The 11,328-nt window shown below is 43.4% G+C and overlaps 1 protein-coding gene across 1 annotated transcript; it reads left to right on the top strand.

Annotated features, from left to right (window-relative positions):
• Nucleotides 1–1,340: 1,340 nt before the first annotated feature.
• On the top strand, nucleotides 1,341–3,678 carry ATP5IF1 (ATP synthase inhibitory factor subunit 1). Its single transcript, XM_055574832.1, has 3 exons — nucleotides 1,341–1,513; nucleotides 1,616–1,707; nucleotides 3,407–3,678. Exons 1-3 carry the CDS (start codon nucleotides 1,427–1,429, stop codon nucleotides 3,555–3,557), a joined length of 330 nt encoding a protein of 109 aa, XP_055430807.1. The 5' UTR covers nucleotides 1,341–1,426; the 3' UTR covers nucleotides 3,558–3,678.
• The last annotated feature ends 7,650 nt before the right edge of the window (nucleotides 3,679–11,328 follow it).

Below are 11,328 nucleotides of genomic sequence, written 5' to 3'. Positions count from 1 at the left end.
TTCCATTTTGTTAAATTGCAGCCACCCTAATGCCTCTATGGATCTTTTGCACAAACTCAGCAAGACCTTCCACTGGATGCCCACCCAGGAGATAATCAAAAAACAATAGTATCTGAGAACCAGAAGCAGAGTTTCTGAAACAGATGCTGTGCTGTGTGCTTAGTCACTTAGTCTCATCCGACTCTTGACCATCTGAGCCACCAGGGAAGCCCCCTGAAACAGGAATGGTACTGAAGTATCTAGAGACACACACAATTATTATCACTAAGTAGTGGGCTTATGCGTGATTATTATTTCTAGCCTTCTGCTTTCATGCTTTTTCAAGTTTTGTGAAATGAACATTTGAAAATGTGCCCCGCAGCCATTTCCTCCCATATAAGTCATACAAACCAGGGCTGTATTTTTCCAGCGAAAAGATGATCACTAAAAACACTTCAACAAAGTCACAGAAAGCAAAGAAGATATTTTTATAATCTGGCCCAACTCTCTCAACTAAAAGAGAAAAAAGCTGGACCCAGAGGGAGAAAATGACATAGGCAAAGGCTATGAACTACTATTATCTCGATGACATTTGTTAGATGGCTAACGGAAGACCAAGGTAATGTCTTCCCTAGATGCCTACCTATGCTCTTTTCAACTTCTTTGCACCACACTGCCAAAAGTCCTGTTATCAAGTCCATTTGATAACACATCAATGCATCTCACAAATATTAATTCAGGAATGACTTGACAACTTCATAAACTCGAAGGCGCAAAAACAAAAAGAACAAAACAGTGAGCTATTGATAGGATGACGAAGGAGGGCAGAGAAGTTTCAGCTCGTCTACTATTATTAGACTTGAGAGTGAAATGTCAGTGCAACAACAACAAAAAAACCATAGATTCATACATTTAAAAAAAAAAAAAAAAATCCCCACAACTCTAAATGACTAAGTAAGGGCACCCTGGCCGTCAGCATCATGGACAGCGCGGCCCACTCCGCCCCCCGCCCCCTTATTACCCATCTTATTGATGCTAGTAGTCCAGAAAAATGGAGGCTTCCTTTGGGTGTTTAACAATAACATGAGAGTAGGAAGGTGGGGGTGGACGCCACGCCCAGTTCTGATAGATCCAAGAGCCGAAACCTTGGCTACTGCCTCTCTGTTCCAGCTTTTCCCCAATCTCCTCCATTATTTTTCTCCAGTCCTTTGACCCTGGAGCCCTTGCTAGGGGTTGGCTAGGAATGGGCCCGCCCCTCTGTCAGGATTCGCCACAAACTACAGGAACCCCGCCTCTCCCTCGCATGATTCGCTACTCCTGGCTTCATCCCGCCTCTCCAGCGAAATGATTGGCTGCCTGTCCAGCAGGGCCGTTAGCGCCTGCAGAGAAGCTGCGCCTAAGGAGAAGCTGCACTTCAGGTCACTGGAGGGGTGCTTCACTGACATCAATGGCAGCCACGGCGTTGGCGGCGCGTACCCGGCAGGCCGTCTGGAGCGTCTGGGCAATGCAAGGCCGAGGCTTTGGCTCGGAACCGGTACGCCAGCGGCAGGGTCCGCTGCCCCAGCCCTGAGCGCGGATTCCTCCTCTCTCCCCACCCCGCCGGCGTCTGTACCAATGCCCCCGTCTCTCTCCGCAGGGAGATAATGTTAGGTCCAGTGCGGGCGCGGTCCGGGACGCCGGTGGGGCCTTCGGAAAAAGAGAGCAGGCCGAAGAGGAGCGATACTTCCGGTGAGGCCCTGGGGACCCCGAGTCCAGCCCTAGATCCCTCACGGCCTTCCAGTCCCTCTTCAATTGTCAGTTGCCCCCACGCATCCCTCCCTAGCGTCCTGCGGCGTCCCATCCACACCCGACGCCACCCCACCTCACCCCGCCAGACAGACCCAACAGGCCCCTGAACCTGTTAACACCCAAGGCTTGAGGGCCCGACTGTCGCCACCTGTGGGCTTCCGGTGCCCTGCCGAATCCCACGGCCCCATATCCAAGTCATTTCCACCTGCGGGTCTGCAGACCTCGACTCATGTCTTCCTGAGTCATCTGCCGTCTCCACCCATGGAGTTCTACCCGCATCGTGCAGAACGCCCCCACCCCCCCAATTCCTCCCAGAGCGTCTAGATCCAACGGTTCCACTATCTGCAGACTCACTAAGCCTGACTCTCTCGGCCCTTATCCCAGGCCGTAGCTTGCCAGCCCCGCAAGGATGGATTCCCTGATTCTTCAGACCCTCAGCCATTTCTAGATGCTTCTGCCTCTGCAACTCGCCTCAGCGAGTGGGGTCGTAGGAGCATGTGGCAGCTGCACGTGGTTGGGACACCCATCCCCCCTTTTCTTGGAGACTTGGCCGGCTCCGCCCAGCCCAGCCTTTAGGAGCATGGATTGGGCTGGGCCTGTCTACCCTGTTTACCAACCTCGAGTTATCTTATACTGACTTGTATCCACCGTGGGGAGCAGCGTGGAACTAATGTATCTTCTGCTGTCCTTGGCCTGTCTTTTCTCTTCTGCCCTCTTTTGCTCACTATTAAGGATTATCACCATGGCACCTGTCATACCAGAGAGACAAGGTGCAGCCCTTAGAGACCATCTAATTGGCCTCCCACATTTTACATTTATGGAAAACAGAAGCCTATATGTGGCTAAACCAACATTTGAATCATCCGTTCCTGAGACCTAAATTGGACTCAAGAGACCACTTTTATTTTTCCTCCCCTTCATTTTGGTCTTTACAGAGGGCCTTGCAGTCCTCAGGCAAAGACAGCCCTAGATAAACTGTGGTAAGACACATATATTTGTCCTTTAACTATGCACCTTCGTATCTCCCCACCTCCTTTTGCTCTTTTACCCCCCAGAAAGGGATTCTGTTCTCTGGGTTGTTTCTCTAATAAGTCCTTCAGGTAGGGACTTAAGTTACACCTCTCTGGAGTTTTCTACTGAATCTGAAAGGACTCCTTCATTAGCGGAGGAATTTCAGGCACTAGCACCAGGACAGGATGGAGCGGCCTGGTGGGCTGCAGTCCATGGGGTCGCAAAGAGTCGGACATGACTGAGCGACTTCACTTGCACTTTTCACTTTCGTGCATTGGAGAAGGAAATGGCAACCCACTCCAGTGTTCTTGCCTGAAGAATCCCAGGGATGGGGGAGCCTGGTGGGCTGCCGTCTATGGGGTCGCACAGAGTTGGACACGACTGAAGCGACTTAGCAGCAGCAGCAGCAGCACCAGAACAATGGAATCATTTTTGGCTATCTCCTGTAAATGTTGTATCTTAGGATGGAGTCGTCATTCATAGGGGCTTGAAGAGGGTAGAAGAGGATGGCGAGCCAGACTCCTGTGGGGTTGGGATGCCTGTTCTTTGCCTTAGTTATTTCAGGTGCTTAGAGATCTCTTTGGGGTGAAGAACTGGTATTAAACCAAGAGCCACTCTGTCCTTGTAGAGCTCGTGCTAAAGAACAGCTGGCCGCCTTGAAGAAACACCATGAAAATGAGATCTCTCATCATGCAAAGGAGATTGAGCGCCTGCAGAAAGAAATTGAGCGGCATAAGCAGTCGATCAAGAAACTAAAACAGAGTGAGGATGACGACTAAGTGCACAAGTTCTCCACAGAATGGCTACCTACTATCGCCCACTTCTATGTAGACATAATTCTGGTTTAACCTAAATCAACCTGTGTGCTTCCAACAAATTATAATAAATTGTCATTAGTGAGCTGTGTCTAACGCGTCTGTCTGAAGAGGGGTAAGGGGACGCACTAGTGGGCCACTAAAATGAATCAGAAGACAGGGTACCCGCAGTAGGAACTTGGAGACAAAGCACAGTGTGAGGAGTGCTGTGCAAGAGGCAGGAAACAGCGTGACACGGGGAACAGAAAGCCCCTTTCCCCTGTCAGACACTGGTCAAGAGGCGTCGGAGAGAGCTTCCTAAGGGATAAATGTCAGTGTATATGGTCAAGAGCAGCCTGGAAAACAGGAGTGGTTGCTTCAGTTCAGTTCAGTCATTCAGTTGTGTCTGACTCTTTATGAGCCCATGAACCTCGGCACGCCAGGCCTCCCTGTCCATCACCAACTTCCGGAGTTTACCCAAACTCATGTCGATTGAGTCGGTGATGCCATCCAGCCATCTCATCCTCTTCTTCATCCCCTTCTGCTCTCAATCTTTCCCAGCATCAGGGTCTTTTCAAATGAGTCAGCTCTTCGCCCAAGTATTGGAGTTTCAGCTTCAACATCAGTCCTTCCAATGAACACCCAGGACTGATCCCCTTTAGGATGGACTTCAAAAGTTGTAATTCAAGGCACCATCAGTAATAATACCATTTTGCATCTATAAAATGGATTAGACAACTCCATGTGAACTAATTACCCTTGTTCTAATTATCCTCATGCAGGTTGAGAAGGCTGGAATTAGAAATCATGTGTCACCTTGGCATCCAGGTGATTAGACTCCTAATCTGTTAACAGCACAGAATTAGAATTATCACTGAAGTTACATTTTGCTTTGCCGAGCATCCTCTTGCTTTAGACTTTAAGGCCTTGAATATTATACAAACTATTTGTGTAACTCTTTTAGACAAAAATGCAAAAAACAACTTCAAGTGACATATGGGCATTGGCAAGATGTTGTCGATTCACCAGTTCAGTAGTAGATCATTTGCCCCAGAATTGTGATGTCATTTGTTTTAAGACAGATGACTTTTTGTTTACACGAAAGGTTTTAGGACCATTGAGTGATAACATCTTCGACAAGTCATTGACCCTATCCTTGCAGACCAGACACTTGATGGCTGTTTCCAAAACTTACCCATAGTGCTGCTGATGGAAGGTTTATTTCTAGATACTCTTGAGGTATGAGTGCTGAGATTCTAGTGGCCAGCAACAAAATGACCTTAAAGATGAGGTATAAGAAATGGTCAAACTAACTCACATACCTTTTTAAAATTTTGAAACACTGCAAAATTTGAAACGTTTAAAAAGTGGTTGAGGAACAAGTAACATCTTCCATTTTGGACTTTTGTGACCAAAAAAAAAAAATGGCACACAAAATCTTGGGAATTCTCTGGTGGTCCAGTGGTTAGGACTCTTGCTTTCACTGCCATGGGCCTGGAGTTCGATTCCTGGAAATAAGATCCCACATGCCCCGAGGCCAAACAGGCAAAGGAAAAAAAAAAAAAAGATTATAGTGTTTGTGACTTCTTATAATCAATACTTTCCTTGTTGGGAATGATGTTCCTAAGTTGATTCCTCAACAGCAGTGTATCATCTGGTCTTGTCCTATGTTTTAAATAAAAATCAGTCTAATGATGATTGAATCAAAGAGTTGAAACTTTAAAATGAAGACAAGGAATCATGAGTTCAAATTTTATTTTTTTTGCCTCACCTGGCAACATGTGGAACTTCCCCATCAGAGATCAACCTGAAACCCCTGCAGTGGAAGTCCAGTGGTTAAAACTGAGTTTCAGCTCTTTAAAAAAAGTTTTTGGAGCTGCCTAATTTAAAACTACCTGAGCTTTATGAAAATGGTAACTCATGGCCTTTTTGTTAGGACATACCTGTGGTTAGTTTTCCTATCATGCTATAGTAATGGAAAGATATAACTCTTTTAAAATACTTTAAATTTTTAAAACAAATATATGTTAAAATCCCAAGATAATTTATGTGATACGAACCAGTTACCACAGACACAGCACAGGTCATGAGATTAACCAAAGACCCAGAAGCACCCTCAGGTGGTTCTTAGAATTTGGGAAATACTACAGCAAGGGATTCTTAAAGAAGCCACAAGGCAGCGGCAGCAGCAGCAGCACCTGGGAGCTTGTTAGAAACGCAGATTCCCAGGCCACATCCCAGACCTGCTGAAACTGAGGGTGGAACCCAGCAATGTCATTAAACAAGCTCCCCCAGGTGATTCTGATGTGCCCTGAAGTTTGAGGACCATTCTAAATTCTAATGAAATTTGCTGACATTCTTGAGCACAGGGCACTTTTAATAATCGTCAGACATAGGCAACATATGTGTCAACATAGGCAGATTATTAAGTACAATGAAGATAACTATATATTTAATATAGTTTTTAAATACTATATCTATTCGGTTGTGCGAGGTCTTAGTTGCAGCATGCAGTCTAGTTCCCTGACCAGGGATAGAACCTGGGACCCCTGCATTGGGGCACGAAGTCTCAGCCACTGGAGCACCAGGAAAGTCTCTAATATAGTTCTTAATATGAATGCTATTTTAGGACTTTTTAAAAAATTATTAAGAATTATTCTATACAAAATATATTAGCATTTTCAAACATTGCATTCCACAGAATACAATTTGGAAAATGCTACAGTGGTTTATTGCATTAGTTAAAATCTTTTTGTTTACAAGTAACAGAAACCAGCACTGGCTGGCTTATGGAGGAGAAAAACAGTACTTTACTGGAAGAACAGGCTATTGGCTCACAGAATCTCAAGACCTGAACAAACAAAACTCAGGAAAGGCAGGGGCCAGAGAAGCCCTGAAAAGTGCAGGAGATCTGTCTAAGCTTTCTAACCACCTGTGTCAGAAACATTAAAAAAAAAAAAAGAATTTCTATGGAATTTTACACGAGATTAACAATTATTTAATAATTGCATGAAAATTTATATTTATGGAGCACTTTATAATTATTTACTCATTAAATCTCATTATATTTCTGGTAAATAGGTTCATACACCATAAGCTTAATTTTATAACCAAGGTAAACAAAAGCAGGGAATTGGGAATAACTTTCTCAAGGTCACACAAGCAGGTTTGTGCTAAGCAAGGACTTTACTTTAGAACTCCTGTTCCCACAGTCTTGAGTTGCAGTGGTTCAGCTACCTGTTAGCTCCCTCCTCAACGTGGAACAGGTTGGGGGTGGTGGGTCTTGCCAGGACCATTGGGGATGACCCAGGATTATCCCACTATTTTCAAATATGCATTGCTGCATATTCTACGGATTCCAGTTTCATACTTCTAAAACGTATTCATTTAATTTTCAATATAAAAATTTTATTTAGTATCTACTACATGCTGGACACTTGGTAAACACTGGGAATTCAACTACAAAATAATTCCCACTCCTGTCCTTGTGGAACCCACAGCCTATTGGCAAAGTCAAGTGGTTAAACAACAATGTCATTCTAATGGGGTGAATTTAGAATGTTGGGGGAGGTCGTGGGACAGGCACTCAGTGCAGACCTGGGAGAGACATAACAGCAGCCAGGTAAACAGGAGAGACTGGCATTCAAGACCGAGTGACAGCCTCTGGCATTGGGAGAGGTCCTTGGCTCCTGGGGAGTCGACAATAGTTCAGCCTTTCTATCTGCTTCACGGAGGGATCGCTGCAGGGCTGGGGAGGAGGGAGTGTAGGAAGTTCTGTGACTCTGCCCAGGGCTGAGCGGGCCTCCTGTAAGCTGACTCAGTCACCGTGTCCCACTCCTCAGTCCTTCCTTTCTTCTTTCCATCCTCTCCCCCTCCTTTGCTCCTTTCCCTCTTCTTTTTAAGTACAGTCCTTTACTAGAGCAGAAAACACCTAAACCACTTTTACCCTTGAGGAGTCTTCAACCTCAAACATCAGAAAGGAACAAAAAGCTTGGGAGCAGGCAAAGGAACAAAGAAGTACAAGGAGATTTATGCCAACGCTTTACACGCTAGGCTACCCAACACAATCTCGCAATTAGCAGATGCCACAGGTTCCCCCTTGCTCATCATCCTTTTTATTAACTTGAGATAAAATTCACATGACATAAAATTAATCATTAACCATTTAAAGTGTAAAATTCAGGGGCATTTAGTATATTCACAATGTTGTGCAAACATTCGAGACATTTTCATCACCCCAGAAGGAAATTCCGCACCCATTAAGCTGTCACTCTCCATTTCCCCCTCAACCCAGCCCCTGGCAACCGCTAGCCTGCTTTCTGTCTCCATAGACTTGCCTATTCTGAATCAACATGCAAATGGAATCATACAGTATGTAACATTTTGTGTCTAGCTTCTTTCACTTAGAGTAAGGTTTTCAAGGTCCATCTGTGTAACATGGTTTAAACTTTTATGTATTTATTTTTGACTGCTCTGGGTCTTCGTGGCTGCACGTGGGCTTTCTCAAATTGCGATGAGCAGGGGCTTCTCTCTAGTTGCAGTGCTTGGGTTTCTCATTGCGATGGTTTCTTATGGCTCTAGGGTACATGGGCTTAGTTGCCCTGCAGCACATGGAATCTTCCCAAACCAGGAATGGAACCTATGTCACCTACATTGGCAAGTGTATTCTTAACCACTAGACCACCAGGGAAGTCCCATTCCATTTTTTAAAATTATTTATTTTTAATTGAAGGATAATTGCTTTACAGTATTGTGTTGGTTTCTGCCAAACATCAACGTGAATCATCCATAGGTTTACATATGTCCCCTCCCTCTTGAACCTCCCTGCCACCTCCCTCCCCATCCCACACCTCCATTCCATTGTTTAATAGCAGAATAATATTCCATTGTGTGGCTATATCACACTTTTGACTATCCATTCATCAACTGATGGACATTCGGCTTGCTTCCACCTTTTGGCTGTTGTGAATAGTGCTGCTAAAAATATTCCTGTACAAGTATTTATTTGTACATTTGAAAACTGTACACCTGTTTTCAGTTCTTTTGGATAAATACCTAAGCGTGAAACTGCTGGATCATAGAGAAATTCTATATTTAACCTATTGAGGAACTGCCAATCTGTTTTTACACAGCAGCATTTTGCATTCCCACCAACAATGTACAGAGATCCAGTTTCTTCACACCCTCACTGACATTTGTTACACGTGGTTTTTTGATTCTAACTATCCTAATGTGGGTAAAGTGGTAGCTCGTCATGGTTTTGATTTGCATTTCTCTGATGACCAATAATATTGAGCATCTTTTTGTGTGCTTATTGGCCATTTGTCTGTCTTCTTTGAATAAACATCACTTCAAGTCCTGTGCCTATTTTAAATTGGATTATTTGTCTTCTTGTCATTAAGTTCCCAGAATTTTTTAAATTAATTAACTCATTTGTCTGCGCCAGGTCTTAGCTTCAGCACACAGGATCTTTAGTTGTGGCATGCATACTCTTAGTTGTGGAATGTGGGATGTGGCTCCCTAACCAAGGATGGAACCCAGGCCCCCTGCATTGGGAGCTTGGAGTCTTAGCCACCAGACCACCAAGGAAGCCCCCAGAATTCTTCATATATGATGGCTACTAGACCTTAATTGGACTTCCCTGGTGGCTCAGATGGTAAAGCGTCTGCCTACAATGTGGGAGACCTGGGTGCAATCCCTGGGTCGGAAAGATCTCCTGGAGAAGGAAATGGTAACCCACTCTAGTATTCTTGGCCTGGAAAATCCCATGGACGGAGAAGCCTGGTAGGCTACAGTCCATGGGGTCGCAGAGTCGGACACAACTGAGCGATTTCACTTTCACTTTCAGACCTTAATTAGCTATATAATTTGCAAAATTTTCTCCCACTCTGTGATTTTAGATGAGGTCATGACAGTAGGACCCTCACGATGAGATTAGTGCCCTTCTAAGAAGAGACATCAGTCAGCTTGCTTACTCACTCTCTGCCATCTGTGGACAACAAGAAGGCAGCCATTTGCAAGCCAGGACGAGAGCTCTCCTCAGAACCCAACATGCTGGCACCTTATCTTGGAGTTCCAGACTCCAGACTCTGACAAAACAAATTTCTGTTTTTTTCAAACTTACCCAGTCTACGATATTTTGTTATGGCAGCCTGACCTAAGATAGGCATCAAAAATATTCACAGAAATAAACTTTGAAAAGTCTTTACAGTTAGCGTCAAGAGAAATACATTTGTTCACAGTCTTTGACTCATGAATTTGCTCCTAGAAACATAACCTAGGAGACTAATCAGGAATATAATGCAATATTTTGTATGTAAGAGTTTCATCTCACTTTGACATAAAATATTGAAAAATGTCTAGCAATAGATATTAATGAATGTGACACGTGAACATTCTACAACCATTAAAAATTATGTTGTAGGGGAATTCCCTGGTGGTTCAGTGGCTAAAGCTCAACTCTTTCTGCCACAAGACATCAAGAACCTTCATGAAGACATCAAGAGCTTCATTAAAAAAGAATTACTAAAAAAAAAGAAAACCTATCAGTAAAATCACATTATTATGAACTTTAAACAAATTAAAGAATATTTAATTTTTGAAAATCATCATGAATTATAATAAGTAGAAAAAGCAGGCTCCACACCCATACATAATTTATATGCTGTTTAGTCACTAAATCGTGTCGGATTCTTTGCAACCCCGTGGACTGTAGTCTGCCAGGCTTCTCTGTCCACAGGATTTCTCAGGCAAGAATACTGGAGTGGGTTGCCATTTCCTTCTCCAGGGGATCCTCCTGACACAGGGATCCAACCCAAGGCTCTTGGGTCTCCTGCATTGGTAGGCAGATTCTTTACCACTGAACCACCTGGGAAGTCCACATAATTTATATACTGTAAATATAAGCATAGGTTAAAGAATTAGTATATAATAGTAACATTTTATTTATATATAATAAATATACGCAAAAATAAAAGCCAATATGTTAACACTGAATCTCTCTTGGTAGTAGGATTAGAATTCAAAGGGTTTCCCTCTACCCCCTTCTTTCCCCCCTTCAGTTCTTTGAAAGTATCTTTTTTTTAAAGTTACAAATGTACTACATCTTGGCTTTTAAGCGATTATTAAATAAGTGTAGTGTATAAAGTCTTATAATTTCTCTATTATCCCTTTATCTCCGAGGTAACTGGATCCTAACAGTTTGTTGCAAACTGCATACATTTCCAGACTTTTGTTGCGTCTGTGTAATCACCAACATATCTACATCATTCTGAATGTATCACCGTGCATCTGTTTTTTGTTTCATTGTTTTAACCTAACATTAAATTCAGCACATCTTTTCATTTCACGTAGAGCACCTACAATACAGCACGAATAGCTATCTCCTTCTGCTTCTGTGCGGCATTATGTTTCCTTGTGTAGACCAATCTGTTTATTACTTTAACCAGTCCTCTTTGATGAACATTTTGGTTGTTTCTAGGTTTACACTTTTACAGCAATAGAACAATGAACAGGAGTAATACCGGTTTAGAGTAGAAAGCGTGAAAAACCTTTTTTTAAAGGGTGGAGGGGATATCATTTCAGGTTATTTCTTTTGTAGCTTTATCCTTTTCTGTACTTTCCAGTATTCTGCAATAATATATGTTACATAATTTGGAAAGGAAAAACATGAACTAAAACCAAAAGTTGATTAACAGAAGAAAAGGAAACAAGTGCGAAAAAAAGAAATGTAAAGCTAACGGCGTAGTCCCCGCCC

This window comes from Bubalus kerabau, chromosome 3, assembly GCF_029407905.1.
Source record: "Bubalus kerabau isolate K-KA32 ecotype Philippines breed swamp buffalo chromosome 3, PCC_UOA_SB_1v2, whole genome shotgun sequence".
In the NCBI taxonomy this organism is placed as follows: Eukaryota; Metazoa; Chordata; class Mammalia; order Artiodactyla; family Bovidae; genus Bubalus; species Bubalus kerabau.
The sequence above is the reverse complement of the archived record's forward strand: the minus strand, read 5'-3'. Positions and strand labels throughout refer to the sequence as shown.